The 15,256-nt window shown below is 38.2% G+C and overlaps 1 protein-coding gene across 3 annotated transcripts in view; it reads left to right on the top strand.

Annotated features, from left to right (window-relative positions):
* Nucleotides 1-339: 339 nt before the first annotated feature.
* LOC125761033 (glycogen synthase kinase-3 beta-like) overlaps nucleotides 340-15,256 on the top strand; it is a 47,834-nt gene continuing 32,917 nt past the window's right edge. Inside the window, exons 1-3 of one of the 3 annotated variants that reach the window (XM_049421782.1) lie at nucleotides 340-2,507; nucleotides 3,523-4,593; nucleotides 10,486-10,593. In XM_049421782.1, coding sequence (XP_049277739.1) covers nucleotides 3,636-4,593; nucleotides 10,486-10,593 — 1,066 coding nt within the window. In that variant the 5' untranslated portion in view covers nucleotides 340-2,507; nucleotides 3,523-3,635. Of the gene's footprint in view, nucleotides 2,508-3,315; nucleotides 4,594-10,485; nucleotides 10,594-15,256 lie in introns of those variants that run through there. The other 2 variants (XM_049421781.1, XM_049421783.1) reach the window with 2 other exon arrangements.

Here is a 15,256-nt window from a genome sequence, read left to right as displayed (position 1 = left end):
ACACAAAGCACAATGCTGCACAAAATGCTTTAATGTTCTATGTTCATACATATGTCAGGAAGAACTGCACTCGCATCATTAACATACAAGAACCGCAGCAAACGTCCTAAATCCCTCTGGAACACTCGAGCTGCTAGAGAATAAGGATAGTCCTTGATTTACTCGGCATATCCGGTCAATAAACTATGAATGAAGAAACTGCAGCATTTAAGATTGAAAGGTCAAACCTTATAAGCTTCTTTGAGTGTATGTAATGTACTTCTGTCGAAGGCCGCCATAAAGCAAGTGTATATGCAATATATTTTAGTTATAAGATCATTATTTAATTCGTGGAAAATAATTGATTGAAGTTAACAAGACTTCCTTATGAAACAGTACCGGATAGATCGTATGATAGCATTAGCTGAGATTTTCCACTTCGATCGACAAAAAATGTATGTTTCACAAAAGACATCGAAACAGTGCAATGATGCATGTGCAACTGTATGCGCCTGCCATTATCAGGTCGTATCTCGACGGTAGCCCGACTGTTGCTCTGACGTCGTCGTCGTCGTAATTACCGACTGCGCGTTAATATGTCTTGCCAAAAGTGACAACAATGCAATGGTACCAGTGTTCACTACCCACACTGCCACAAACAAAGAGGAAGGGCCCATACATATAACGTCTTACGTCATGCAATTGAACTAGACTGGCTTCCTAGTTAGTGGTGCACTGATGCACAAACAACATGGTAAGCTCATACTTAGCTTCTTGTGAGGTACGTCTGCAGGTGTAGAAAGGAAAATGAAATATTACAAAACCTTTCGTACAAAGATTTGCTTAAATGTTTGATGAAAATGCAATGTAAACCGAACTGCATAAAACTTATATAGATTACAATATCTCATTGAAATGTGCAAAAAGATAACTTGCCTGCAAATCTTTCTTTTTTGTTTAGAGCGAGCATAATCATGAAAACACGTTGATGTGTGTATTAAAGAAGAAAAAAAAATTATTGTGGCCACAAAGCTAAGACAATGCTTTATGCTCGCGGGTGTCGTCAACTGTAGCGTACCTGTTCGATTTTCGCCCGATAGTTCTCTCGTGATGGCAAAGGAAAATAACAAGAAGATGTATACAGAATAGCTTACACCACCCACTAGGCAACAGCTGACTTTTCTTGGCAAACGTTTCATTACTGGTCTCCGCCGACCACATGTGATCCGTGGCATAAGTAGAAGTGGTCTGCGGAAGAAATGTGTTATGGTCGTTGAACCGATGGTTTTAACACTTTATTCATCAATTAAAGCGATTTTATTTGATGAATTAATTCTACAAGAGAATATGTACAGAAAATATATTTTTACGTTTGAAATGGCAGCTCGGCGATTTCACAGTAAAAAATTTTAAAACAAAGAGTTTTAATGCATTTTGGTTTAATAGAAAAATAATTTCTCGCTTTTTTGTTAATGTTTTCAAACAAGCCACACATGCCTTTAAATATATGTCGAATAAAATGTGGTCCGCAGTACTAAAAAGGTTGGGAAACACTGTACTCTACAGCACCTCAACAGCCATAATGGTATGCTTGAATGAATCGTAAAAAAGCGCATTGTAATTCGTGTGTTTTTTGTCTTCTTCACTTAATTCATCGCTTTCTTGCGAGTTACATACATTTGTTGCTATTAAAATATCATAAACTTTATTGCATGTACAAATACTTCCATGAATGCAAGTAACCAACGTGAATATTCTAAACCGCTGATTAGAATTAAATTATGCTACTTCATTTTATCTAAAGTTTGAGAAAAGCGCTAACGTTTCCTCCCTTAGCTACAGTATAGCTAAAGCTCTATAAATAATCTCACTATTAATCTGACATGCTTCTGCCCCCCTCAAAGCGTTAAACCAATACAAAAGCTCAACATAGCTCAACCGAAAGCCAATGGTGACATGCGGAATGAATTGAATGTCTCAATATCGATCGGTATCGGTGGTGGTGCTAACGTTGATGCATTCTACTAAACATTGAAAAGTAACATGTAACGCCTTTCTGTAACGTCATTGTGTCGAATCGCTGTGAGATATCGTACAAATAGGTGAATAAGCAAATGAGCTGATGCAAATTAGCGCCCATCAACGTGTATGTGTGCTGTTTGTGTTCTTGTTAGCAAAACTCATCCCCATGTGTGTGATTTTGTGTGTCCCATTAATACATCTTTTTTAAAAGAAAAAATATATTAAAACAAATCAACACAAGGTCGCAGGGAACCGAACAACAAAGGGAGATTCGTCTTCCTTATCGAGTCCTCTCGTATACACAATTTGCTGCATCCAAGCAAATCGGGAAATCAGCCGAAAAGGGAGCATCTGTGCGAATGCAATTTTCGTAGTGTTTTTTGAACTTGAACCAATTTGTTGAACCTCATTTGTGGTCGGTTCAGTTCACTGGCGGATATTGGTGCGGGTCGACGTCTACGTCGCTAGTTCACATCGCGATCGTTTGTCGAGTAGGGGTGATTTAGGTGAAAATTCGCGAATGAAAAGCTTGAATGGGGATAGAGGAAGTGAAAGAAAAAGAAAGATTTTGCAAATGTTGTGCAATAATATAGTGTTTATGGTTTGATCAAAGATATTTTGCGCCGTAGCATACGACTTTTCGATTGCTTTCGCTAGATTGTGCCTTCGTTACGAAACACTGCTCTTTCGTGTCATCTTGTGTACGTGATTGTGCTTGACTCTCTTTGTGACTGTTTAATGGATAAGGAAAGCAAATTGTGATAAATCGTTTCAAAGAAATATTAATGTGTAAAGTGCTAAAAATATCATTAATTCATTTACATTTTTCCATCGCTTAAATTAGTAATGGTTCAAATATTTTTAAGTTCGTAACGGTTAAAAAAAATGATTCTTTTATTTGGCGTGCTTTGTGTTTATTTTTATAGCCTCCATGTTAGACATTAAACTTTATCAAAGAATTTTAAAATAGACCAGTTTGCAAGTGGATTATGATCGGGTTTGTTTGTTCCTCTTTGTTTAAGTGTTTCTCATCAAATGCTGTCAAAATTTAGTCAGTGTATATTTTAGCCCACTCACATCCACCTTTTGACGTTTTGTTTGTTTAGTTAAAGTGTTCAAAGGTAATCAAAGTTTATACTCCTCTATGTAGGAGGGAACGGAAATTGGCAGATGTTTTTTTCTTCCTTCTTTTGATGATCTCTGCCTTCGAATAGAAGCGGTTTATTGCTTTGGGTCTCATTTTAATGAAAAAACAACGTGTATTTTATAAAACTTTCTTTGCAAAAATCCGTACAATATTTTTCTGATTTTTATGTAAAATTTTCATATTTTCATTAAGTTGATTTCATTAAAATGCTCATTATTCGAAATTGTTGCATTCATTCATACACATAAATAGATAAAAATCATATCTGTGTTTAATTCATCATAACACTCATACAAACACACACAAATATATAAAGAGAAGGCACAATCTCAGTGACGATCAGTGACGTTGATTTGATCGATTTCGAAGTGCAGTTTTCGTAACAAGTGAGAGTGAACGCCAAGCAACAACAAAAAGTCACCAAATATCAAATAGTGCAATCCGAGGGTTGTAAGGGAACAGTGTTCAAAGAACAACCAGAAACACAATGCTATTTGAATCGGAATGTGCATTTTTTATGTCGGCTGTTGCCGCCGTATCGAAGGCAACAACCACAGCAACGTCGGAATTGACGGAAGCAACCAACCGGATGACCATGTCGTCGTCATCATTTTCAAAAGATGTTACCTTTTCCAACGGCTTTTTTGATATAGAACAACCACAGTTGTTGGTACACGAGCCCCAAACGCAGAAACGTGTAGAATATCGTTTGGATTTGCAACCAAAGCAAGCGACAACGCAACAAGAATTACGGCCCGAAGTCCAGCAACAAGAGCAAATACAGCAGCAACAGCAGCAACAACAGCAGCCTGAAGAGCGACAACTTCAGGATACTTGCATACTTAAACAAATTCCGCTTGAACAACCCATGGAAGTAGAACCCAAGCAACAATACCTTAGTAATGATCGGTTGGCTGAAAAATCAAACGACCAAGAGCAGGTTCAAAAACCTTCCAATGATCAACATGACCAGCAACAGCAAAAACCTGCAAAGAAAAAATCTATCTCAAAACAGAAGCAACATTCTGCGGACGAATTGTCCACTGGCAGTAAAATGACTACCGATTCCGATCATCCCAAATCTGCCTCGGCACCGGAGGCAACCACCAAATCCAAAGGAACATCCTCCACCAAATCAAAAACATCCTCCTCCAACGGTGCTGAACCGAAAAAAGTCAGTCCAAAAACCAGAAAGGCGTCTTTATCGTCGATTATCTATCGCCAGCTGATGGCTGCCGGTGGTCTGGGACTCGGTGTCGGTATCGATAAGACTGTGCCGATACCGGCCCGATTGCGCCCTCCGGTGCGAAAGTCACAAACGATAGAGACGACCACCGTCGTCAAAAAGTCTTCCAACAAGACGTCTTCCACCTCGTCGAAGCCCATCAGTTCTGATTCGTCAGGCGATCCCATACCGGAGCATTTCGGGTCAGCGATCGGAGAAAGTTAGTAGAGTGTACATCTACGATTACACCTGCGTGAAGGGATGTGGCAAGGTTTTGGGGCAGACGTTTTTTTTATTATTATTTCGGTCAAAACTAGCTAAAGTTAGGCGGGGTTTGAGGAGTAGAGACAAACATTCCTCGAGCACGCGCGTGTCCCATGCACGCCTAAATGTCTGCAACGTTGCTTTCGGTTGTGAGTTTCTTTGTGTGCATGTTTGGTTTTTGTTGTCGTTTGATGTATGTTTTATGTCACGAAACGACAAAATGCATGGAAGTTTCGTGTCGTTTTCATGTAATAGTATTGTTAGTTGGTATACACATCACACCGTACCGCCAAATCACTTATTTTGGAAAATGAAATGATTTTTTTATGACACATTTGTTGGTGACAAAAATCCATTTAGCAATGTGGTGACCACGTAAAAATTCGTTTTCTTTTTTTTAGTTTCTTTATTTTATAAAGCTGTTAGCTACTTGTTTGTCCATGTCGCATGTTAGTTTACTTGTTTTTAAATAATCATTACAGAAGAAACTTCAATTCGTAGTATGATTTCATGTAGATTCCAGTCAATAGAAATCCTTTTTTATGATTGTCCTTCTAACCGATTTTTGAATTCCGTCCAATGAAACTATAAGGATTTCATATTGATGGTTTTTGTTATGCTGTTGTTGCTCGTTTGCACCAAAATTTCATTGGGAATTTAATTACATTCCCAATATTCTTATTATAATGTTCTCCCAAAACTGCATTGGGCCTTGATCATACAAAATTAGTCATTTTAAAATGTCATCAATAACTTATCAGTTATAAATGTTGTATTGATCACAAGTTTAAACATTTTGTATAACTATTTATTGCTTTATTTTTATTGCGAACGAACCGTTCTTGTATGAAAAACCCGAAACAACAGTTTCTATTTGTTCCTAGACATAAATAAATTGCACAGTAAATGAACGACATAATAGAACCTTTTCCCAAACGGTAAGAATCACCTTTTTTAGCAAAAAAAAAAACGCAAATCAATCTTATTTATTCCGTGGGGCATCGGTTGTCAGAAACTAATTAATAATTCAAAATCTTTTATGACCATGGCGAAACTTCAGAGCTTCAGGGCATACAAAAAAACCTTCTGTTTGCGTTTGCCCTAGACCTAATTAACCCAAGCTTATGAACGGGATAGGTGTTTTAATTAAAACTTAGATTTGAATTGTATTATAATCGATACCACACAACAGCCGAGCAAAACACCTGACAATCGACCTCTGTTCCATTCCGCTGGTATAATAGATTATGGTTTGATGCATCCATCACGTGTCTTGCTTTCTTGCGCCCGCTCTGGGCTTTTCCGTCATTCGATCCGATAATTGATTGCCTACCTTGCGCCTGTCCCAAAGAGAAGGTGTTGGTGCTGTATTGGTTGGTTAATACAGACGCGCGGGTGCTGGTAACAAATTTATGCGCTGGGAGCTAGACCAGCTGAAAAGAACCATCGCCCATCGCCACCCGTGCCTTAGAAGCAAGTTTCTGAAAGCGAATCGATTTCTCCATGCTAGCTGTGAAAGGGAAAACTGATAACTTGCGAGCCGGTTCTCGGTTTCGTACGGTTTACTTTGTTGTTGACGGATTGACACGTCGCATTCTCGAAGCTTTGGTACTGTGAACCAATGATTCATCCTACAGCAACACAATGGCACTAGCACTGACTAAATGAGTTATCTGGTTGCCAACGCTAAATTGCCATTGTGCAAGAATATATTATTCAATACATTAATATTTTGAAAATATTCTGCTGTATTCCAATGTGATCATTTTTTTTTTTGCTCGTTTAGAACGGCCTAGCCGTATCAAGACTTATTTTACCACGTAGCAGGATAGTCAGTCCATGCTACGGGGGGAAGATGGTCCGGATGGGATTTGAACCCCAGTCCTGTCGTGTGGGCCGGCGCCGTTTATCAATTATAACACCGGGCCGCTCCATACTGTGATCATTTTAAATAAATAAATATGTACAAACTGATTTATTTCGTCATATAAAGTCTACAACCAATACCAATACCAAACCATAGAACAACCAATCTAATCGGCAATCGGGATGTTGTCCTGCTGACAACTACATTTCAAACAGCGAAATAGTTAATCTGTTGCGATACAAATTCATCCCTAAACGTGCTTCTTCATTGTGGTTCATTTTCCACTTTGGTTTTGTGTGCAGGCTAACCAGCTACTCCGGGCGCATGCCCCAAAAGCAGAATATGAACGAAGCAAACGGGGACACACACTCTCTCAATCAATGTTCTCTCACCAACTCAACATATAGAAGCGGTCAACATTATGACGGCAAGTTGGGCAGCTGGTAGTGAAATTGGCGATGGTTGTGAATCCTTGCCATTCACCTAGAAAGGATAACTGGAGCAACATGACGCCCGAGATCCCCTTTTTGCTGGTGCTGCTGCTGTTGTTGCTGCTGCTGCAATTGCTTTTGTATGGCATCCGAGTAATGCAATGCTGCTGCGCTTACTGGTTCGTATGTTGATCCTCATCTGTCTTTGCCGTGCCGCATGATATTGGACAGCTCGGATTCTCGGAAGTGGCAGCACTGGGACAATGACGATGGTGGCGCCACGAATCCTATTTTGTGGTGTCACGAAAAGTGGGACTCATCAAAATTTGGTTGTCGCATTTCTGTGGTGATAATGCCAACCAAGAGAGGGTGTGGTCGATTGTTTACCGAGCTATATTTTGTCTCGTGGATCATACACAAAAATGGGAATTTTGAATCAAAATTGTGCAACAAAATTTTAAACTTTTTAAAACATTCCTTTCTAAATTTTTCTGCATGTGTTTCTACTTCTACGAAATTGGAATTTAGAGTGAAACGATTCGAACAGTGCTAAATTGTGTTTGGTTTGAAACATATTCATTAGCCAACTCCAAACATGGTCTATATAGTAGAAACTGTTGAACTGACCTTCATAGGTAAGTGGTACATGTGTCCATCAAGAAGATTTACGTCCATATTAACAATGATTGTGAGCGAAAATGTAAACGTAATCAAATTAAATTATGTAACGATTACAATAAAAAAATTAACTTTCCTATTTTTATTCCGGTCGAAAGAAATTTCTTCGTATGATCATTACGAAACTACCGCCGGAAGCATAGTCGGATTACTTAACTTGTTTGCCGTATGCAATCCGTTACGATCGAGTGGTGGTGGTGGTAGTTCGCCTTGGGGTCATCATTACCCTCGTAACTGTCATCAGGTTCGCACCAATCCAAACACTTTCGGTGCGCCACATTTTCCAATCTGGAAAAGCACGCGGTTTAGATTTAGCGTCCCGGATTTGAATTATTTATATCGTTTCTTCGTGCATTTATTCATGCGGATTCGTCACAGGAACGTTCATGGATAGGCACACTGTAAAATGGTGAATGAGTAAGAATATTGGGAAAGATAGAGAGAAGCAGTAGCACCAAACTGTCCCAGATTACCATTACACACCAGCTAATGTTTTAAAGATGATTCAATGGACCGGTAAAAGGTAGGGCTGCCCGATATGTATGCATAGGCGGCGAAAAGACGTTCCGTGAAAAATAGATAGCGAAATCAGCAGCGTCTACGTGTCTCGTTTGCCATGGTGGTTTGTGGTACCTTCTCTGCTGGATCCAAAAATATAACTATCGAGATTTTAAATATTTCGACCCATTCGGGATGATTCCTCTTTGCCGGAAAGCTCCTTAGTATAATGTGCGCTTGGGTACTTGAGCGGTCTGTTTTATTTTATTTATCGATCATTGCTCGCTAACGTTCATCCTTCAGTAAATCAGATTCAGTTACAAGAGAGGGTATTAGCTCCTCCGAATCTTCGCAACGGTCGGTATCCATACACCGGGGAGTTCTGTCTCTCTTTCTTCATACATTCATGCGATCGTCTTGTGCTTCCATATAATCTTGCCAAACAGTAACGAGCGTGAAAGTGTCGGTAATGGCGAAAACGTGCGAATAATTTATACACTACATAGAAAAAAAATTAAAGGCTGATGGTTTACATCGATATCGCCTCCTGTACATTAAGATTACGAATTCAAGCGATCCGGGAAGTAGCTAGTGGGTATCACGTTTGTACTTGAATTGCATAACTATTTCCATCATTAAAGTTATTGAATATGGGGGAAAAAATCTCCCATCAGAATAAAGACAATATAAAAACAATTGCTGAAAGGTTATCTTATGATTGTCTATTTTTGGAATCAGGATAAGGCAAAAATTTGAATTGTTAATATTTATCCTACCGTATCATATGGTCTGAAGTTTTTTTTCTGTGCAGAGTTTTTTAACTGAAATTTTCGGTTTGCGTAGGGCAGAAAGAGCGTGTTTTATTTTCTGTTTTGTATTTCGCTCATTCAAACACTCATAATATGCTCCGTATTATAGCACCGTAAATATAAATACTTTTAATCAATATGTTATGAAACAGGGATACTAACCAGACTATAGATCTTGCAAAACAAAACAGATTCCATAAGCTAGCATAAAATAATACGTTTTTGTACGTACATGTTTCATATCGTTTTATGTATTTGTTATTGGGTTTTTTTCTTTTGTTATTGACATTTTGCCATTTTCGTGTTTTACTTTTTTCAATAAATATATTTAACTGATGTCGTGTTGTTTTTGACGTGTTCATTTTGTATGTGTGCTGTGCGGCACATTGCGTGGTATTTACAGGGTTTCTCAGGCCAGTTCAACAACGTAACACCACTTTTCAACAACGTAAACTATGTATCCGAAATTGTATATACAATTCGAACTCGGTAACTCTTTTCAACATGGTAAAACTAGGTCTCTAATCCGTAAAATCATTACTCAACACTGGGAAATGCATGCTTGACGAACACGTCGCTGACTGAATGTTTATGCTGCCTATTTCGATACTATCAACATCCGTTACATTTCATTCGATATAATCAAATGAATATCATATTGTTTATAGATTTTATCGTAAACAATTAATTCCCATAAACTATAACAATAATAAACATAAAAAATACCGAATTTGTCCTAACATTATATGCAATAAATGTAGGTAAATATGGGCTAAGAAACAAATTATTTTCTTAATTTTGCTTCACACTAACTAAAAGAGCACGGAAAGGACGAAAGATAAATGAACAAATATAATAAACTAATTCATTTGTTTTTCAAACGAAAATTAAATTATCAAATGCTTGAACATCGATTACAATGGAGCATCAAAATACGTAGACTAAACAGGTTACATGACAGATCTGCCGAATACGCATTTCCCAGTGTCGAGTAATGATTTTATGGATTCGAGACCTAGTTTTACCATGTTGAAAAGAGTTACCGGATTCGAATTCGATATACATTTTCGGATACACATTTTACGTTGTTGAAAAGTTGTGTTACGGTGTTGAGCTGGCCTGAGAAACCCTGTATGTTCTCTGAACTTAAAACTCATTTATTTGTATTAACGCTTCAAAAAGGCCACATTCGCAGCATTGAATGAAGCAAATGAAACAAATATCAAATATAATTACTAAGTACTGATTGGTGTTGGTTTACTTCTTTTGTATTAATTTAATTCAGTCATTTCGAACGACCGTGTTGCATTTTTTGTGCTTTTTTGCATAACTTACCCTGGCGTGAAAGGTTTTGCATGTATAAATGTGCTTTTGTCGTTTTAATTGCTTTGATAATGTAGTGTAGCTTTTCCGAACGATTTTTTTCTTGCACCTTCATTTGAGGCGCGATTGAACTGCTCTGCCACATCCCTTCGCGTTTCTTTTAAGAAAATTACAGTTGTGCTTGAGTTGTGATCGTTGTCGTTATTTTTCTTTAATTTTTACGAAATGTCTGTGTGTGATAGTCGCAACCACCATTCCGGGCAACAATCCACCGGTGAGGCAACGAGTTCGTCTAGATGCAGAGCAACTAGAAAGCATGTGTTCGATCTTCATACATCGAATATCTCCATGTAAGGCTTTCCGTGTGTTACACCTGATACAACATGTAATGTTTCATCTTTACGCTGAGCGCACCTAACCATTTTTTATTGCTTTATGCATGGCATCTCAATAGTGATCGAGCTATTGCTACACGCAAGCACGAAAAAGTGGCAAAAAGCAAAACAAGTTTTTTATTGTTAAGGTTTTTTGGTTTCTTTTCTTTTTAAAATGTGTACAAACATTATGCTCTTAGGATTATGCTGTGATGATAAGACATACTCCAAAGTCACGTAGATTGCTGTTTTTTCGGGAAAGAGACCTATGACTTTCTTATTATAGCTAGAAAAAGAATAAATTGGTACAATCCACAATCTCGCTACAGATGATACTGTTACGGTCAAATGCCGTCCGACTGTTGGAGCGCGTAATCTAATCAAAATTGTAATTTTTTTTTTCGTTAAAATGCGTCTTAAAATTTTGAGGCGAACTGCTGAAATAAGTGATGAACATAGATACACTAGAAATCATTCTAAAACCACATTTTAGGACATATTTAATTGTCAGCAAGTATTTTTTTTAACTCAAAAAATTTTCGTTTGATTACTTTTGAATCCACCCTTCAGCCTCTCGCTCATTAAACACCGCCTAAATGGCCGCTATACATATTCGTTCTTGTGCCATACTGATTGCCTACCTTAAGGGGCAGATGGATTAATCGTTTATTTACTGTTTTCAATCCGAGATAATGAGAAATGTGAGTGTTATCATGAGAGTTAGTTGATTTAGTATGTTCGAGGATTAAAATGTGATCAAAAGCCATTATTTTTTAATCGATTTTTTTGAATCAATTATTATATCGATGTATATGTAGGTATGTCACATTTAGCAGATGGAGGCTTATGTTATGAATTGCAATTTTACATACTTTTAGTGGTGCAACGATCTATTACGTCTGGCTTATTGCATTCATTTTTACCACATAACCGAATATTCTATCTTTGTTGATTTGAGTATACATACATTTATTGTATAATATTCATGCTTAGGCTACAATCAACAATAGCTTAGGTTTAGTGATTGTTTCAATGCTTATCAGCATCTCTGAAAGTGTGCCAGCTGATGGCACCATTTATTACCATCGTCGACATATATATTCCAATAGCCTTCTTCTGTCAATCAAAGTACTCAACAAATGCGGTCGGTACTGGAGATGGCTATATCACTAAATTGTTCACAAAACTTTGTTCAACTTTTTTTTTGTTATGTAGCTTAGACATTGAAATCGATACACAGCAAGCCAAAAATGTTCTGATATTTGGTTTTTGGCACAGTGTCATCTTTTCCGTTTCTTTTTTAAACTATTTTTGTCCTCAAACTGGATGCTCAAACTGGCCGTAACCGATATATTCACGATGGTCTAACCAGTATAGTTAAGGCCTGGAATTTAAATATCAACGTGAAAATTAGCCACAGCCGGATTCCATTTGTTCAACCATTTAACACCGTTCGCCGTGAAGCGATCCGATCATGTGACAAAAGCGTTCGTCGTAATATGGAGTGTTTCTTTTGTTGCAGGATAGAAGTACATCATCTGTAGTGCAAAGTACACTTTTCCTAGCGTCGAGAGATGAGTTAAAGTAAAGTTTCATTTTTTTTTATTGACCTCTATCTGCACTACGTCTTTATCATGGCACGAGGAGTGAGTGAGTGTATGAACTGTTTGTGGCAGTCGTTATCATACTTTTTTTTAGATTATTATTCATGTGTGCACAGCTGAGTCGTGAGAAGCTACTCTTTAGCCATTCGCCATTTCACGGTTTGTTGGCGCAAAAAAATGTGAAAAAATTGCGTTTTTGTCGTACTGCGTCCTTTATTTGTGTCGGTGGATGATTACATTTATTTTTTTGTATAATATAAATGAAACAAAATCAATAAAATTGATTTGGTTGCCCTTGAGCTAAACAGGTATTAAACAAATATATTACAATTGTTTTTTAGTATTCGAGAAAATAAGAAAAAATAAAGATTACAAAAAAAACTAACCTTCAGCTCAGATTTAATTTTTTTATAGTAAAGACATTTTTCCTTCTAGTACATATCTGACATATCATTTTTAACAACGTCATTTAGAATTAGAGTAAATGTCGCAGAGGTTTGCCATTGCAAATTCTTTGGCCGAATGGACAAGCGTTTGAATTAGCTCGTGTTCCATACCTCACCTTTGACCTCAACTAAGAATTAACATTGGCCTTGATGGGACAGTATAACCGTGCTCAGCAGAACACTGGATTCGGCATCACGAAAAATGAATGCAAAAAAATGACCACCTACGCGCAGTGCCACATAGTTTTTGTGTTGGATGGTCGGTAAACATTCTTTTCGTGCAAGTAGTTCATCAAAGAAGCAGTAAAAAGTTTTCTGTAACCCACACGATGTTCTAATGAGCCGCAAGACATTCTCCTCAAGAGAAGGAAAGGAGGTTTTTTTTCAAAAAGCTGAAAAAACTGAACTAAAGGTGGCACACAGGAACTGTTGCCAAGGGCTCTAGCCTAGCTATTGCCCACACACACTGTCCGACCTAGAACCGGAGGATGAGAAGGACGTTAAAGTGGCCACGAACAAAAGGGTAAATTTGCTGACAGACGCGTAATAGCGGATGTGCTCCTGTTGGCACGTACATAATGCGCCATCTAGTGGGCGACCCAAGCATTAAAAAGCCGTTTGCAGAATATGCAAGATACACGCGAGACGCGCCGGAAGAAATGTACCTTTCCGAAAGGGCATGCCAATTGTGCGATGTTAGTTATCAGGAACCTTTACCACAAGGAGGTTTCAGGCAGTACAGGACGAAGAGTTTGCCGTGTTAAAAAGCTAACAAGGATAAAGCTAATGCAAGCAGGAGATAATGTTAAAGAACGACAGTGGCACATCCATATCACATGCGCCACATTCTAATACGTTCCGGAAGCAAAATCTTGTCTCTGTAGTTTGCTTTGCGACCCGCCGTCGCGTACAATGCAGCTATATCCTTGTGATGCAATGAGTAGAAAGACTGTACAATGGTTGTTCTTACGCGGTTGTTGGTGTCATTGGTGGGGCAAATTTGAACAAGGACATTGCAGCCAAAACGTGAACAGAAACTCTTTTGGACAATACTGCAGAAGATGAGTAGCTTAGAGACATTTATAACACAGTAAGATTGCAAAACTATTCCCTCTCTGATTGGGACATTACTTAATCAGTATAAGATTCTTGAAACGTTTGGAAAAGCGCAGAAGATAAATTTAGTACCCAATGTTCATTTATTTTTTTACAATTTGTGTACTGATTGTTATTAATTATAAATGTTTTTTTTATTTTCTTCTCGTTTTAGGTAAGTTGCGGTTAAAATATAAATATTTCGTTTTGTGCAACTACACATAAATTTGCATTTCTTCTTCTTATGGGGCACTACAACCTCAGGAGAAGTCTTGTGACCTGGCATTTCTGGCTTTCCTTGACTTTATACACCCTGCAGCAGAACAATCAAGTCCTCCATACGGACTCCCATGTGATCCGCATGCCCATATGGGAGTTGATACCTGATCCTGTCATGTAGAGACCGACGCCGCTACCACATACACAGATTAGCGGTACCAAGGGCCGCCCAATTAGCATTTACCTGTTTACGAAACGATTAAGGTTTGTGCGTTACTACTTTACAATCGCCATGAAGATGGATGCCTTGTTGCGGAAACAATTTTTCGTCGATATAACCCGTTTTCTCGGGATATCCCAATGATCATCATCGCTCATATTAAATGTGCTGTTGCGGTTGTCCCCTGTTTCATTCCACGCAAGTGAAATAATGCAGACAACTTCGCTTAAAATACATATTTCGTTTTAAATTCCTCCAGGCTATACTTTAGTTAAGCAGCGAAATTTAAAACTACCTCGTTTAACGTATCGATCATGGCACAGCATTAGTCGCATCAGAGGGAAAATTTCAACTGATTCATTTTCATGCATACTCAAACGACTTGCGTGCTTAACGTTCCTGTGCATTTGTTTGTTTTATTTGTGCACACTTCTTTATGCATCTCATTCACAGTTGGAAAATGGAGCATTGTTTAGTGGAATGGAGCGCGTAACTAAAAAGCTTACATACTTGCTTTCCCTTATTGTTGTTTGCCCGCCCGCAAAATTGATTGCCTACAGAGGAAGCTGGCGAAACCTTATTAAATCACAACTCCATTAAACTGCCGTAAGGAAACGAATTGTGAATGTGTCGTGTGGATTTACGCAATGATTTTTACAGCACTATAGCACTGGTAAAAAACACATTTTAAGGTTAGAAATAGACGACAGTAGTTGCTGGTTTGCATTTCATTCGCCGGTCCGATTCGGAATCGTAAACATGCGATGTTTATGGATGTCCCCATGTCAGATTTACGCTATGGTAGCAGGATCCCTTTTTTTCTCTTGCAAATGTAATGCACTGCAACGCGCACACAGGGTCCTGTAAAAGTAAATTCTGGACAAGGTCAACACAGTTACCAATTATTTAACCACCAGCAATACGTCGTCGTGTACCGCTAATGTAGGTCAGTATCTTCGGTTACGGTAGGGTGAAAAGCCTTTTTGTCGTTGAAAACCCAGTATGTTCAGTATGTGTGTGTGATGTACCTTTGTTATGCTTTCACCGGTCCTTTA

Source organism: Anopheles funestus, chromosome 2RL, assembly GCF_943734845.2.
Source record: "Anopheles funestus chromosome 2RL, idAnoFuneDA-416_04, whole genome shotgun sequence".
NCBI lineage: Eukaryota > Metazoa > Arthropoda > Insecta > Diptera > Culicidae > Anopheles > Anopheles funestus.
This window is presented reverse-complemented; position numbering and strand designations above follow the sequence as displayed.